The sequence below is a fragment of the Otolemur garnettii genome, unplaced genomic scaffold (assembly GCF_000181295.1).
Source record: "Otolemur garnettii isolate 467f Iridium unplaced genomic scaffold, OtoGar3 scaffold00173, whole genome shotgun sequence".
In the NCBI taxonomy this organism is placed as follows: domain Eukaryota; kingdom Metazoa; phylum Chordata; class Mammalia; order Primates; family Galagidae; genus Otolemur; species Otolemur garnettii.
In genome coordinates, this window is record NW_003852568.1 from 1,459,922 (window position 1) to 1,477,142 (window position 17,221).

Below are 17,221 nucleotides of genomic sequence, written 5' to 3' on the forward strand. Positions count from 1 at the left end.
AAAAAAAAAAAAAAAAAAGTTAAGCAGAATATCACCAAACACTTGTAACAGTTAACTAGACAAAATTACCCAGAAAGTGATAGGACACCTCCATGACTTAGACTTATACCAGACAAGTCATCCAAAATAAGAATAGCAAAAGGAAAAAACAAAAAAGAAAGTTCAGTAATCTGAGGTCCAGCTCAGGCAGTCAGTCTAGGATCTCAACAGACCTTCCGTCACTTCACTTTTACCAATATTCTGCTTGGGGAGCTCCACCCATTGACCAACTCAGTTACTGTAACATCACTAGGAAATACATACAGTGGGGTTGGGGTTGTGTTTGGGGTTTTTGGTTTTTGTTTTGCCATTTCACTGCTGAGAAAAGGGAGGCAAAGAGGAATGATGGAAGAAAGTCTATTCAGCAGAAAGTTCACTAGGCTCCTGAGCAAGTCTAGATTAGTTCTTACACATCCACTTTCCTACTGGTCCTCTTGGCAACACCAAATGAGGCTTTCTCCTTAGGAGGTACAACCACTGGTACCACACAATCAAAATACCAAAACTTCATTCACATTTTTCTAGGGACTAAGAGAAAAATGATAGAAGACAAAATTCTAAATTGGAGATGATGAAGGTAGATCACAAAGTTAACAAAGTCCCATGACAGTTCAAATTTCTAGCACTGTCAAACACTGAGACTCACCAAATGCTTGCTGTTCAATATACCTACATTTAGATTGTGGAAATCCAAAGACACTCTTTGAAAGAATATCTTTAAGTCATACCGACACATTACTTAAGATACAATAAAAATAGGTTAGCCATCCACAAACATATAAAACCTGGCTATAAAGGGAAGTATCTCATTATGCTTATATTATAAACATATTATAGCTAAAAAGCACAATTAGAATATAAAATATCCCAAGAAGTCATTAAGTATATTGTTTTATCAATTTTAAGACATATCATTGTTTTATGAGAAATGCTACCCAGTGGGCAGCACCTGTGGCTCAAGGAGTAGGGTGCCGGCCCCATATAACAGAGGTGGCAGGTCCAAACCCAGCCCTGGCCAAAAACTGCAACAACAAAAAAAGAAATGCTTCCCATTATAATGTGAAGATAATGTCTTGACTTTATTAATAATGCATCCTGACTTTGGAGACGTTAGAATGTGTATATCTTATAACAGATAAAACCTGGTCATTTCCTCAGACTCCCCCATACACTCTCATCTTGGGGTCTCCTTCCAAGTTCTTAAGAGGAGCATGACCTCTTTCCCCCAAGTGGCCAAGCTCTCTTCTCTTCCTTTTATTAACCACCTCTTAAAACTTGCTTCAAATAAGGATAAAATGTAACTACAATTCCCTTATCACCATACTTAACACTGTTCCTGGAAGCTAACATAATAATTTAACCAATTCAGTATATTTGTCTAAAGAAATTCCCAGCTACCTCTATGAATCCACACAGCCTCTGTCCCACTAGTAGACAGATCCTGTGTCCTAACAGCTCTTACACAGCACATTACTCAGGGCACACTGTAAGAGGCTCTTCCTGCATTTGATGATAATCTCACTCCCTAAAAAGCTCCTGAATGTTCACTGGCACAGACTGCTCAAATACGTCAAAGGAAAAAAAAATGTCTTCTTACCTGGCTTCTAACAACAATGGAGTAGAAAACCATTTTGTTGTGAGAGAGGTTGTAATAGCTTTTGAATCTGCCTTTACTGAGGAGAGCAGCCATAGTCCAGCCAATACAATCAGAAGCTCCATTTTACAGCAAACTCCTAAAAGGGGAAAAAAAGAAAAAAAGTTTTGCTACAACGTAATGTTTAAAACTTAACACTTGGACACATAAAATAACAATCTTAATCCTAAAGAGACACAAAATAACATTAAAGTTACAGAAATAGAGAAGGTTCTAAAATATAACAGTATTCAATATCAAGGGAGGCCCGCAGATACCTGCTGAGGGACTGACAAATAACTAAAAGCATGCAGTTCACGGCATTCTTTCCTACAAAGGATCCTCTTACACCTCTGTACTATACAGAGGTGTGAAAGGCAGTTGGGACTGGATGCAGTGGCTCACACTTATAATCTCAGCACTTTGGGAAACCACAGCAGGAGGACCATTTAAGGTCCAGAATTCAAAACCAGCCTGAGCAACACAGTGACGCCATCTCTACAAAAAATTAATACAGCCAGACATAGTGGTGGGCGCCTATAGTTCCAGCTACTCAGGAGGCTAAGGCAGGAGGATCACTGAGCCCAGGAGTTTGAGGTTGCTATGAGCTACAGTCATGCCACTGCACTCTAGCCCAAGCAACAGAGTAAACCCCTGCGTCAAAAATGAAATTAAACTGGGGTGGTGCCTGTGGCTCAGCTGGTAGGGCGCTGGCCCCATATATACCAAGGGTGGTGGGTTCAAACCCAGCCCAGACCAAACTGCAACAACAAAAAAAGAAAAATAGCTGGGCATTGTGGAGGGCACCTGTAGTCCCAGCTACTTGGGAGGCTAAGACAAGAGAATCGCCTAAGCCCAGGAGTTGCAGGCTGCTGTGATCTGTGTGACGCCACAGCACTCTACCGAGGGTGACAAAGTGAGACTCTGTCTCTAAAAAAAAAGAAAGAAATTAAATTAAAATTTAAAAAATAAAAGTAAGCTTGTGGCCCATCAGGTTGCACACAACCATACTTTATAAAGCATGAGAATAAATAAAGCTGAGACCAATGAAAACATAAATGAAGTGTGTTAAGGGTTGAAATGCATCCCGCAAAAAAGTTACATTGAAGTCCCAACCCTCCGAATGTGAACTTATTTGTATAGAGGGTCTTCACAGAGGTCACCAAGTTAAAACGAGGCCATCAGAGTCAGCCCTAATCCAACATGACTGGTGTTTAAACAGGGGAAACGTGGTCACCCTGACAGACAGGCACAGAAGGACGACTGTGAAGTGACTCAGGGAGCCTGGCAGGGGAAGACAGAGGCAAACACAGAAATTATACTGTAAGCCAAGGAAGGCCTGGCGCTCCCAAAGGCTGGAAGAGGCAAGGAAAGATCTTCCCTTACAGATTTCAAAGGGAACAGGATCCTGTGACATTCTGATTGAGGACCTCTAACCTTCAGAACTGTGAGATATAAATTTCTACTGTTCTAAACCACCAATTTTGTGATATGTTACAATAGTCATAGTAATATAATGGATCCCAAAAGTAAACTCAAAAATAGGTTCTGAAATTAGGAACCTATTTAGTAGGTTCCCAGGCCAACTATCCTAATCTACAAAATGAGGAAGCTGGGGTTGCTAGCAAAGTGGCATGGCCACAGAATGCAGGCCTGCTGACTCCATACGCGGCCTGTCCAGCCTTGCCAAGATCATCAAAGACAGCAGCCAGACCGTATCAGAGAAAGGTCTCCAGCTGCATTCTCTGATCTGATTTTTCATCCCAAAAGTGTTCCTAACTGAACCTAATCAGACTTTCCCCTGAGCCTTATAAAGTCAGCATCCAAGCTCTATCCATTTGGATGAGAACTAAAAGGGGTCTTCAATACATGGGAAGCTAAATGATTCAAGTGCTTCTGAATGTTAGTTAGCTCTGTAAGGCTCACTCCAGTCTCATCCCAGTTTCTCAATAATGTTTATAAAATCGATTGTTGGAAGGAAAACAGTCAGTAGCTTTTTACAAAAATCATTATCATTGAAAAAAAAATCATTATCATTGGTGCTAACATCCTGCTTCACATAACTCTGAAGAACAATGGTCAAAAGCAGAATAAATTATACCAAATACAACAGTGGCTATTAGAAGAGTCTGAAGAATGGGCATGCTCACGCCCATAATCCCAGAACTCTAGGAGGCTGAGGCAGGAGGATCACTTGAGGTCAGGAGTTCAAGACCAGCCTGAGCAAAGCGAGACACCCCCCCCATCTCTACTAAAAAATAAAATAAAATAATTAGCTGGCCATTGTGGCAGGCATCTGTAGTCCCAGCTACTTGGGAGGCTGAGGCAAGAGGATTGCTTGAGCCCAGGCATTTGAGGTTATTGTGAGCTAGGGTGAGACCACAGCATTCTTGCCTGGGCAACAGAACAAGACTGTCTCAAAAAAATAAAAGAGAAAGAAAGAAAGAAGAATTTAAGTTCAAGCACTGCCAGGTTCTTCAAAAACAAAACAACTGCTTATAAATATCCTATTTACAACACATAAATAAAGATACTCTGGAGTATTAAAAAAAAATCAACATTTGTAAAGCCTGCTATAGAGACTCTGTGGAAACAAAAGAAAACACACACAAAAAAATAAAATCTACTGAAAACAAGCTAACCAAAGTGGACTTTTGACCATGAAACCTGCTAGCAGTGATTCCTGGTTGGGGGAGGAAGGATAGACCCCTTTCAGAATCTAGTAAAGTTACACTTCCCAAAGAGGAGCAAGCAAGGTTTCTACATACAACTTCAGATCACTCAAGAACTCTCTTTGGGGCTCTGCGCCCGTAACACAGTAGGTTATGGCGCCAGCCACATACTCAGAGGCTAGCAGGTTCGAACCCAGCCTGAGCCAGCTAAGCACAGAATGACAACTGCCACAGAAAAATAGCTGGGCTTACGTAATGGCAGGGAGCCTGTAGTCCCAGCTACTTGGGAGGCTGAGGCAAGAGAATCACTTAAGCCCCAGAGTTTGAGTTTGCTGTGAGCTGTGACATTACAGCATTCTACCAAGGGAGACAAAGTGAGATTCTGTCTCAAAAAAATAAAAAAAAACCTCTCTTTGGACTGTCCATAGACACCCTTCCACACAGGCTGGTGGCCTGCAGCCTCAGAAACCTGCTCTATGTGACAAAACAAACATAGTTTCTAAAAAGAGAAATTCTTTTTGTTCTAGGGAGCTGTGATCAATTACTGAGTTTGGTACTTCTCAGGAGTTTAACCAAGAACATGTTACCTTATTTTCCTGGCCTTCAGACCATAAAGTAGGAAAAACATTATCTGACACCCAGGGTCACTGTGAGAATGAAAAGGCAATATGAAAATCACTTCATTTAGTGCCAAGTAATAACCAGAATCGACAGTTACAGTAAAACATTTTCTCATTTAAAAAAACTATCTTCTGGGCTCGGCGCCTATAGCTCAACCGGCTAAGGCGCCAGCCACGTACACCTAAGGCGGTGGGTTCGAATCCCCAGCCTGGACCCGCCAAACAACAATGACGGCTGCAACCAAAAAATAGCCGGGCGTTGTGGCGGGCGCCTGTGGTCCCAGCTACTTGGGAGGCGGAGGCAGGAGACTCGCTGGAGCCCAGGAGTTGGAGGTTGCTGTGAGCTGTAATGCCATGGCACTCTACCCATGGGGACAGCTTGAGGCTCTGTCTCAAAAAAAAAAAAACTATCTTCTGGTTCAGCGCTTGTGGTTTAAGCGGCCAAGGTGCCAGCCACATACATCTGAGCTGGCGGGTTCGAATCCAGCCGGGGCCCGCTAAACAACAATGACAGCTCCAACCAAAAAATAGCTGAGCATTGCGGCAGGCGCCTGTAATCCCAGCTACTTGGGAGGTGGAGGCAGGAGAATCGCGTAAGCCCAGGAGTTGGAGGTTGCTGTGATGCCACGGCACTCTACGCAGGGTAACAGCTTAAGGCTCTGCCTCAAAAAAAAAACAAAATAACTATCTTCTAAATTTAAAAATGGCATGGTCTCAAAAATATGTCTTAGAAATGTATCCTCTGTGCTTGGAGAAAAAGAAAATAATCCTCCTCAAAAGTCACTGAGTTTCTAAACTGGAGACAGCACGTGAACTGTGTTCAAGCAGTGTTAACGCTACTGTGTTTACAATTTGTCCTGGACCTAGACATGTAATCCCCAGAAGGGGTGACTCGTGATGACAAATTAGACATCACTGCACAGTTACTCTAGGCAGACAACATATACAGTAGGGAGGGAGCTGGGAGTATGACATAAGGTCCCTGAGGAAACCTTAGGCCTTACTGAGGAACCTAGCGTTAGGTCTTGACACGTACCATGCTCTCTAATCGTTACACACAATAATGCAGGCGGCTGAAGTTCCTTCAGGGTAACAACCACATCTACTCCGTTCACCAATGCTAAAAGCAGAGTAGCTCAGTGCCTGGCACACAACAGATCTTCCATAAACAGGCTAGATAAAAGGATGAAACGGTACCATCTTCACTTTAAAAATAAGAAAAGTGAAACCTCAGAGAGGCTAAGTAGTTCGACCAACTAATAAACAGCTTGGACCCACAGCTTGCCTGCTTTTAAAGTTCCACAACACTGGGCTATCTCCCTTTGTTCTCTGGTGTTAGAAGAGGTAAGAAGTCAGGCTGTGCAGACTCAGACTGAGCCAAGTGCTGTATTGTGAGAACCAAGGCAAGCCCAAGGATTTTCTGTGGCCCAAGTTCTAGAGATGAAAGTGGCTAACGGAAGAACGGTTTCAACCTGAAACCAAAGCAGCAAGCCTGAAGCCAGGACCAAAGTCAACCAACCAACCAGATCACAGGCTGGCTTTGAGGATTGAATGTGAGTGCCTTAAGAGCAGGGAGTTTGGTTCATCACAGTCACAACACCTAGAATAATGCTCGCAACACAGGAGCTCTCAAAATAAACACAGGCTTCATTTATCAAGGGATGAGCGAAAATAACAAGAACAAAAGAAACGTGGCACCAAGAGTGAAGATGCTACAAAAAGCCCACAACTATAAAATAAGTAAAAATGAAAATCCCCATGAATCTGTGACATACCCAGAGATCTCCTTGGAGATCTTGGGGAAAGATACAGCACCCTTAGAGATGAGAGAGGAAAGCTATACATTAATGAAAAGCCTTGACACCTCGAATGTATATTCTTGATTCCACAGGTAATTCCAGAGGAAAAGGTTGTCCAGAGAAGCCGAAGTAAGAACCTCGCCAAAGTGGTCTTTGTTTGAGGATGCCCTTGTTTTATATAATCCCTAGCTCTATCACTTAAAATGAAGACCTTCTCTCTTGCTCATTCATCTACAAGAACATATAGGGAATATTAATAAAAATTAATAGATAGCCCTGCGTTTCAACATGTATGACAGTAGAAAGGAAAATATTAGAAACCACCTTTCTGGGCAACGCCTGTGGCTCAAAGGAGTAAGGTGCCGGCCCCATATGCTGGACGTGGAGGGTTCAAACCCAGCCCCGGGAAAGAAAAAAAAAAAAAAGAAAGCACCCCTTTCTGAGAAATAAACTAACTTCTCAAATAATTCAACTTTATACACATTTACTATATATATCTATTAGAAAAACAATTTCCTGTAAACCACATAAATCTAATTTCAGCTAAAAGTAATTGCCACGCACCTGATATGAAAATAATCACAGAACTGCAGAAAAGTTCCAAAAGAAATTTCTCCATCAATTTCGCAATGTTTGTAACAACCTACCAACCTAGATGAACTTGGGAGAACATTCTCCTATGGGAAGTATCACAAGAATGGAAGGACAAGCAACACGTGTACACAGTACTTAATCAGAACCAGTAAGTTAACACCGACATGCTCAAGTGAGAGAAAAATTCAATTAAATTCAAGTAGGTGGGAGGAAGGGTTTGGATAAATTCCCACCCTACGAGTCGAGTCCAGCGCACGGATATACTGCACGCTTCCTGGGCGAAGCACACAACTGCACAAACCCACACTTCAACCTTACAAGAGCTAACTATGCAAACCTAGTCGTATGCACCCCTATATTAACCTGAAATTTAAAAATTCTTTATAGTTCAATTTATTCCCCTCAAGCTAAACGTGCGTTATAAAAGTGCCATACTACTGTACCAAGTATTATGCTTCCTTCCTTGACTAAGTTTCATCTAAGTATAACAAAAGTAAGCCAAATAAAAAAGCCTACAATCATGCCAAGGTTTGTTGTGTTGTTCAATAGCCATTGAAAACGTCTTCAAATGCTCACAAGTGTACAAAGTATTTCAAGGAAAGAGGGCATTTTATACTAAAATTGGCTGGCAAGTACCTCAGTGTTTCCAAACAGTCAGTTAGCACAGTAAGGCAAAATGCTCCTTCTCAACTCTGGCGAGAAATGCAAAACAAACTAGAGATTCTGGCCAAGATCATTTCAAATCCGTAAGTTACTGGCGAGGTACGCAGATCCGGCTCTGGGAGGTCTGACACTAATCTGACACTAAAAGTGAAACTGGATCATCCAATTTCCAGTATACAACATAGTACTAAATGAAAACGGCAACCTATATGCATCACTCGAATTCATTTTAAGAAAACCTGAAATCTCTAAAAAAGAGCACGGTGCTCTCCAATTGGAGTCCTGCAAAGTGCAGGTTCTTAACCTGCTTAGGTCAGGCTTGTTTAAATTCAAGGTAGGGCACTTCCCCTACTTCCTTCTGCACTTGGGCACATGGGACTCAAAGCTCTTCAAAGGCGGCTCAGGACCTCGAGGAGAGCCCGCCTCTACCCCTGCGGAAGAAATGCCTTGTCCGGAAGACCTCTGAGGGCAACTCGAGGCGCTTGCAAACCTGGGGAGCCCTGGGACACTGGCAGGGGAACTGAGGAAGGGTAGAGGCGAAAGCTCATGGTAACAAGGGCACAGGGTTGCCATGCGCCCAAGACCCTCTCCCCATTCGTGAGGCCCCCACACGCTACCCTTGGGTACCTGTCACCAGCCGCGCAGCAGCTGCACACGCGCCGCTCGCGTCCCCCTTGCTGCCCATGCCCAGGCCGCTCCTCGTTCGGCTACGGCGCCAGCGACAACACCAGGACGGGGCGGGGCGGAGACAGCAGTGCAGGCTACGCCAGTGAAAAGCCGACACGCGCCTTCCCCGCGGCTGGGCTTGCTAGCCCGGCTTGCAAACTGATAGCCCAGCAGCCGGCCGCCCTAACACTTCCGCTTCCTAAAGGCGAAGGCCGGAGGACTTCCGGCTACCGAGTCGGGATCTGGCGGCCCAGAGCGTCGCGCGGCCGCCATCTTGTCTCCGAAGTGGCCCCGCCTCTCCTTACTCCCGCCCTCGAGGTCTGGGGAAGGTTCCTCCCCTGAGACTCCACAACTTTACCGGATGGTGAAGTCAGGTAGGTTTCAAAACCTTTTATTTTCCGAACTGGAATCTGGGGCTGACTCACAGTAAGGGACAAATTGTCTTCATGTTTCCGAGCATCTTAGACTTTATCCTAAACTCTAAAATTTTGTAGCTTCCGTTTCAAGGAACATGGTAAAAAGACTTTTTAAGTGTTATGAGCCAATTTATCTTATCCTATTTGGGCAGTGGAGGCTTAGTCTGCAGGGATTAGTTTGTCCTTTGAACTTTTTTTATTTTTTTGCAAATATCTATCTCTGCTTAAAATTGTTTTAGAGTATGTGATACTGAACAGATCGTTTTACCCATACAGAAATGACTACCTCTTCAGAGGGCATATTTGCAACTGTGATGTCGAAGAGAACTAAAAGCCAAAAATACATTTTAAAGTACATAATAAGTGTAACATATTCACTGACTCATAATTGCAGGACACAAACAGCCATTTCCCTGAAAATGCCGAAAGGACTAAAAACCCTTTGCTCGGGCTCAGTGCCTGTAGCTCAGTGGTTAGGGCGCCAGCCACATACACAGAGGCTGATGGGTTCGAACCCGGCCCAGGCCTGCTGAAGAACAATGACAACTGCAACAAAGAATAGCCAGGCATTGTGGCAGGCACCTATAGTCTCAGCTACTTGGGAGGCTGAGACAAGAGAATCACTGGAGCCCAAGAGTTTGAGGTTGTTGTGAGCTGTGATGCCACAGCACCCTACCAAGGGTGACAAAGTGAGACTCTGTCTCCCCCCCCCCCAAAACAACCCTTTGCTCAATCTATTATCTGTATATTTACATGTCTGTATTGTACTTAAGAACTTGTATAGCCAACTATTGATTTTTCTGTTCCTTGCTAGAACAAATGGAGTAAAAATAATTTTAAGGAATTAACATAAGTATTTTAAAATTCTTTTTTATTTTTCAAATGAGGGTCTCTGTCGCCTGGTCTAGAATACAGTGGTAAGGGCAACGAGTATGTCCCTGTCTCCAAATGGGATGGGTATTTGTGTCAATAGTTGTTCCTTTTCAATGCTGTGAGTTTCCACCTCTGGCTGCTGCTTCTCAAAATTTCCCCTTTGTCTTCACTTTGTGCAGTCTGTATATAATATACGGAGGTATAGCACTTTTTATCCTATGCAGCATTCTCTGAGCTTCCTGGATTTGTAGTTTGGTTTCTATAATTAAATTTGGAAATTTTTTAATGATTACTTCAAATATATCTTCTGCTTTTCTTTCTTCTTCTTATGGTGCTCTCGTTATGTGTGAGTTACATATTTTGTAATTGTCTCACAGTTCTTGGATGTTCTGCGTTGGTTTTTATCATTGCTCATTCTCTTTGCATTTCAGTTTGAGGAGTTTCTATGGACATATCGTAGCCATGGAACTAGTCCCAACTGGTTCAACTTTGTCAATAGCAAAATGATGAGTTGTGTTTCAGTTGGAGCAGACCCTCAGGTTTCGAGTCGCAAATCTGCACAGGTGAACCAAGCACACCTTATTAGGACCCTTGAGGAGGCTGGGACAAAAAAAATCAACCCCATGCAGAACCTAAGTCCCCAAGATGCAGGGGAAGCCCTGTTTTGTCACAGTATGAAATTAAGAACCTGGGGCCCAGCTCGCACCTGTGGCTCAAGCGGCTAAGGTGCCAGCCACATACACCTAAGGTGGCGGGTTCGAATCCCCAGCCCAGGCGCCAAACAACAATGATGGCTGCAACCAAAAAATGGCCAGGCGTTGTGGCGGCCTGAGGCAGGAGAATCGCTTGAGCCCAGGAGTTGGAGGTTGCTATGAGCTGTGATGCCATGGCACTCTACCCAGGGGGATAGCTTGAGGCTCCGTCTCAAAAAAAAAAAAAAAAAAGAACCTGGGGCCCACCACCACCTCCACAGAACCCAGTCAGATCATGCCCCCTGCCATTTCCTGTCTCCTTCATTGATACACTCTTCCTCTGTGGCTCAGGCCTGTAATCCCAGCACTGCGGGAGGCTGAGGCTGGAGGATTGCTTGAGCTCAGGAGTCCGAGGCTTGCCTGACTGAGAATGAGACCCGGCTCATGAAAAAAATGGAAAAACCCAGCTGGGCACCGCGGCAAGTACCTGTAATCCCCGCGGCTTCAGAGGCTGAGGCAGCAGGATGCCCATAGCCTGAGTCTGAGGTTGTAGCAAGCTACAGCACCACTGTGCTCTGCTCAGGGCACAAGGTAGAACTCTGTCTCAACAACAACAAAAAAAAACCTGCCACTAGACCCCAGACCAGAGAGACAAATTTGAACATCTCCTCCTATCTCCTTGCTGGTCGACCTTGCAGTAAAGCCTTTCTTAAAATACAGTGCCATCATATTGGCTTTTTTTTTTTTTTTGAGACAGAGCCTCAAGCTGTTCCCCTGGGTAGAGTGCCGTGGCAATACAGCTCACAGCAACCTCCAACTCCTGGGCTCAAGCGAGTCTTCTGCCTCCGCCTCCCAAGTAGCTGGGACCACAGGCGCCCACCACAACGCCTGGCTATTTTTTGGTTGCAGCTGTCATTGTTGTTTGGCGGTCTGGGCTGGGGATTCAAACCCGCCACCTTAGGTGTACGTGGCTGGCGCCTTAGCCTGTTGAGCTATAGGCACCGAGCCAATATTGGCTTTTATACACATGAGACCGGGAGCCCGTTGCTCAGTGACAAACTCTTGAAGCAAAATAATTCTTTCTATGGCTATGTCTAGTCTACTGATGAACCCACCACAGGTTTTTTTCATCTGTGTTAGTGTTTTGTTGTTTGCTTGGTTGTTTTGAGGACAGAGTCTAGGTCTGTCACCTAGCCTGAAGTTCAATGGTGTGATCACAGCTCACTGCAACCTCAAACCTTTGGACTCAAGTAATCCTCCCATCCCAGTCTCCCAAGTAGCTAGGAGTAAGGCACATTCCACTATGCCCAGCAATTTATTTCTTTATTTTTTATAGGCAGGGGCTCACTGTGTTGGCCAGGCTGGATTCAAACTTCTGGTCCCAAGCAATCCTCCCGCCTCAGGCTCCTAAAGTACTCGGATCACAGGTATGAGCCACTGTGCCCAGCCCATTTCAATTAGTATTTCTGTTTTATTTTGTTTTACAGGAGAAAAGGCATACATGTTTATTATGTGCATGGGAGTGTCGCAGAAAAGTAAGTAACCTAGAAATTTGATTTCTAGTATTTGTTTTTGATTTTCGTCATAGACATTTTATCTCTGTGCTTATGTTACCTGTCTCTTCCTGCATGTTGTCCACTTTCTCCATAACACACCTTAGCTTATTAATTAAAGTTATTTTACACGTTCAGTCTGATAATTCTAAGATCTTTGTTATATCTGAGTCTGGTTTGGGTGCTTCCTTTGTCTCTTTAGTTGGTGTTTTTTTTTTAAGAGACAGAGTCTCACTTTGTCGCCCTCCATAGAGTGCTATGGCGTCACAGCTCACAGTAACCTCCAGCTCTTTGGCTTAGGTGATTCTCTTGCCTCAGCCTCCTGAGTGGCTGGGACTACAGGCACCCACCACAATGCCCAGCTATTTTTTGTTGCAGTTTGGCCAGGCCCGGGTTTAAACCCGCCACCCTCAGTATATGGGGCCAGCACCCTACTTACTGAGCCACAGGCACTGCCCGGGTCGCTGTTGTTTATTTTTTTCTTGCCTTTTAGCATGCCTGTAGCTTTTTGTTGATAGCTACACGTGAGATGTATTGGGAAAAGAACCTGAGGAAGGCCAGGAACAGTGGCTCTCCCAGGAAGGCTCAGCACTTTGGAAAGCTAAAGCAGGATGATTGCTTGAGGCCAGGAGTTCAAGACTAGCCTCTGCAAGATAGCAAGACCCTATCTCTACAAAAAAGTAGTAAAATTCAATGGGCATGGGGGTGCACCTCAGGAGGCTGAGGCAAGAGGACCACATGAATCTAGGAGTTTGAGGTTGCAGTGAGCTGTGATGATTCCATGGCACTCTAGCCTAGGCAACAGAGTGAGACCTAGTCTCCAAACAAAGGCAAATAAACAAAAGTCAAAACAGACATAAGTAAATAAGCCTTTGTGAATGGAAAAAACTCAAACTGTTTTTCCTCTGCCCTCACAGCCCTTCTGTCACAGTTCTGTCACCACTGAGCGCCATGGCATGCACCTATAGTTGCAGCTAATCAGGAGACTGACGTGAGAATATTGCTTGAGCCTAGGAGTTTGAGTCCATCATGGGCAATACAGCAAGAACCCATCTCTTAAAGAAAAAAAGAAGGAGAAATATGAAGGGAGAATCTATCAATTTTGCCTTTGACACTAGAAAAAGAAGGGTCACTGGAGGTGGATCATAAGCAGAAAGTAGACCACAGACTTCAAACTTAAAGAACTAGACATCACCAAGGACAATCTTGACACAAAAATTTGAACATCCTAGTAAGACTCTGGCAATCTCAGCGGCCTGAGATGAGATGTGGACAGCAGTTCTGGCTCTCAATTCACTCCGATGGAATTGAATGTTTTATACAGCAATGTCATTCAAGTATTTAACTGCTTGCACACTTATGTGCTTAAAAAGCTGCCAGACCTGGTGAGCGGTCTTCCCTCCTTAGCCTCCGTCCTTAGACCAAAAAGTCAAGAACAAGCACATTAGAGTTGTGTGCGAGTCTGTCCTGGGGAAGTGTGGGTGGCAAGAAGGAGGGATCACACTCTGTACCTTGTTCATTGCACATGGGAACAGGCAGAGCACTCTGCTGCTGAAGTGTACAGACGTACAGCAGGGACGTGGTGTTCCTGATGACCGACATGGTGAGGAACCCGGCTCCACAGCACGGCTTGCTGAGGGCTGCTCAGATCACCGAAAAGGGGGAAGCAGTGAGAACCACTGAAGAGCAAAAGTCATCCCTGAAAGAGCGGATACCTGTCACCCTACAAACTCCCCAGGGATTTCGACTAAAGTATGCATAATTTATTATAAGCTTATTTTTATAGCAAAATGTGAGGTGATGTTAAAGAAATTATGACAAATTGATATAATAGATAATTTCTGTATCTCCCCTTTTCCACTTACAAATACATATTTAAAGCAACAATACATCTCAGTGATTAACTTCACACAAAGAGTTTTGTGTCATGATATGAAAAAAATATGTATATGGTGCATATTAGTTTATATATCCATAAACAACTTCTGCAGAGATACATAAGTAAGTGATATTAGTCATCATAGGAAAGAAAACTAAGAGGCCACAGGTCAAATATAAGAGAAAGTCTTTGCACTGTTAGTCCATTTTGCACATTTTGAATTTTGAACCATGTGAATGTATTACCTAGTATAAAACAAATAATCAATAAAAACACCTAAAAAAAGAAAGAAAAAGGAAAAAAAGACAACTTCTTGCTTTAGCTTTTTCTTATGGCACCTTTGTCTATGGTGAACAAATCTTACTTTGTAAACCTATATCTTTTTTTTTTTTTTTTTTTTTGATACAGAGCCTCAAGCTGTCCCCCTGGGTAGAGTGCCATGGCATCACAGCTCATAGCAACCTCCAACTCCTGGGCTCAAGTGACTCTCCTGCCTCAGCCTCCCAAGTAGCTGGGACTAAGGCACCCGCCACAATGCCCAGCTATTTTTTGGTTGCAGCCGTCATTGTTGTTTGGCGGGCCCGGGCTGGGGATTCGAACCCGCCACCTTAGGTGTACGTGGCTGGCGCCTTAGCCGCTTGAGCCACAGGCACAGAGCCAAACCTATATCTTAACTCTTGCTTGTAAACCTATCTTTCTCGTCCTCAGTAAACTTTGTTATTTTTTCTTTCTTTCTTTTTTCTTTTTCAGTTTTTGGCTGGGGCCGGGTTTGAACTCGCCACTTCCTATATGTGGGGCCAGCACCCTACTCCTTTGAGCCACAGGCACCACCCCTCAATAAACTTAAAAAAAGACTTCTGTGATCAGACATGTGTGGATTTCTCCCTCTAAGCGATCAGTTCTGCAGTAGACAACAACTCAGCCCAGTCCAACTCAATTCTGATGCTGTTTGTCTCAATATGACCTGTCTAAAAAAAAAAAAGAAATGAACTGATTTTCAATACATACTTCAAATGTGGTGAAATAAAATACAAAGAAATGAGAAGAGTCAGAAAGAATATGCAGATAGAGGTCATCAGGAAGGAGAAGGAAACAACCTCCTATAACCTGTCGCACATATGAGACCAGATTAGGCTAGACTGGTCTGCAGCTGGTGGCCTTGAGCAGTGAGTTCCACATGTACCAGGTGTCTCTCCTATACAAATAGCCCTGATTCCATAGTCTGACTAACTGTGGACTGCTTAGGGCTTGTGATAAAGCCAGACTCTTAGGGTAATCATGGTTCTGAGGCTGTACCATCTCAGAATTCAGTTCTCAGTAGTTCTCATACATGCTCATGGTCCCGAGTGAGCAAGCTCTCCAGACGCAAAAGCAACACACCTTGTTACCATTCGTTTCCCCGCTGTCTTGGGAGAGGCTCCAGTGATCCCTACCCAAACAGAGAAGATACTAATATACACTTCCCTTGGAGTCAACACTTGCCCTCAGTCCATCCTGGCCAGACCACCACTATCATCTGAACACAGGTACAGCAGTCAAACTGAGAGGTCATTTGTCACAGGAAGTAGGGCCTTCGCACATTTTTTCAAATAGTAACTGGACAATAATTCCCAACTATCACCCAACAAAACTTTGGAATTTAGAAAGGGAAGGTTCCATGTCTTAATTTTAAGTACTTCTATATCCTAAAAGTATTTAATAAGTTGCCCGAGTCATAATGATTTACTGTTCTTACAGTATGAGTTCAGTAATCAGTAACATATTCATTCCAGCTCTCTTTTAGTTACTATTTGCATGGCATATCTTTTTTCATTCTTTTTTTCACTTCAGTTTATCTGTGTTTGGATCTGATTTGTGTATCTTTTAGGCAGCATACTGTGAGCTCCTGTTTTTTTTTTCCCTAAGAGACACTGTTTTGCCAGCCTGGTCGTAAACTCCTGGCCTTAAATAATCCTTCTGTATCAGCTGCCCAAGTGGCTGGGATGGCAGCAGACTCAAGCCATTGCATCTGGCTTTTGTTTACTTTTAAAATTCATTCTGTCAATATCTACTTTTGATTGGAGAGTTTAATCCTTCATGAAAATAATCACTGGTGAAGAGGAACTTCTGCCATTTTGCTACTTGTTTTCTGTATTCCTTATGGCCTCTCCCTTCTCCCCCTGCATTTCATACATTACTATCTTCTTTTGTGTTTACAGGCAGTTCCTGAGTTATAAACATCTGACTAATGTACAACTTGCACTTATGAACGGAGATTATTACAGTAAATCCCCAAGTTAAAAATATCTGACATACAGCTTGCACTTATGAATGGAGGCTATTACGAGTAAATGTACCTGTTCTAACTTACATATAAATTCAATTTAAGAACAAACCTACAGAACCTATCTCATTTGTAACCTGGGGACTGCATGTAGCTGACTTTTTTCTAGTGAAATATTCTCATTCTCTTCTCACTTCCTTTTGCGTGGAATTTTTTAGCCATTTTCTTTGTAGTTACCGTGGGGATTACATATGACATCCTCAAGTTGTAACGCATTGATTTGTATTTATACCAGCTTAACTCCAATAGTATACAAAAGCTCTGCTCCCATGCAGCTCCATCCCTTTTCCCTGTCAGTTACTGATGTCACAAATTACATCTTCATACATTGTGTACTTCCAAACATAGACTCACAGCAACCTCAAACTCTTGGGCTCAAGCAATCCTCTTATCTCAGTCTCCCAAGAAGCTCGGACTACAGGTGCCCACCACAAAACCCAGCTGTTTTATTTTTATTTATTTTATTTTTTTATTAAATCATAGCTGTGTACTTTAATGCAATCGTGGGGTACAGTGTGGTGTTTTCATATACATTTTGAAGTAGTCTCATCAAACTGGTTAGCGTAGCCTTCATGTCATTCTCTTAGTTACTGAGTCAAGACATTCATACTCTGCTTTTAGAAAGATTCACTTGTACCCTTGTAGGATAAACCATAGAAATGACCCCTCCAATCACCTCCCCTCCACCCATCCACCCCCTCCCCTCCCCATATTCTAAGGCTATAATTAGGTTATAACATTCCTATGAAAGCTATAAATTAGTTTCAAAATAGAGCTGTGTACATTGGATACTTTCTCT

At 43.4% G+C, this 17,221-nt stretch overlaps 1 protein-coding gene and 1 pseudogene across 1 annotated transcript in view; one reads left to right on the plus strand and one right to left on the minus strand.

Moving 5' to 3' along the window:
- UGGT1 (UDP-glucose glycoprotein glucosyltransferase 1) overlaps positions 1–8,859 on the minus strand; it is a 114,460-nt gene extending 105,601 nt beyond the window's left edge. The window contains exons 1-2 of the mRNA XM_003800346.3: positions 8,648–8,859; positions 1,637–1,772 (exon numbers count right to left, since the gene is read on the minus strand). Coding sequence (XP_003800394.1) covers positions 1,637–1,772; positions 8,648–8,705 — 194 coding nt within the window. The 5' untranslated portion in view covers positions 8,706–8,859. The remainder of the gene's footprint in view (positions 1–1,636; positions 1,773–8,647) is intronic.
- A 188-nt stretch (positions 8,860–9,047) lies between these two features.
- On the plus strand, positions 9,048–14,087 carry LOC111728614 (annotated as a pseudogene).
- The last annotated feature ends 3,134 nt before the right edge of the window (positions 14,088–17,221 follow it).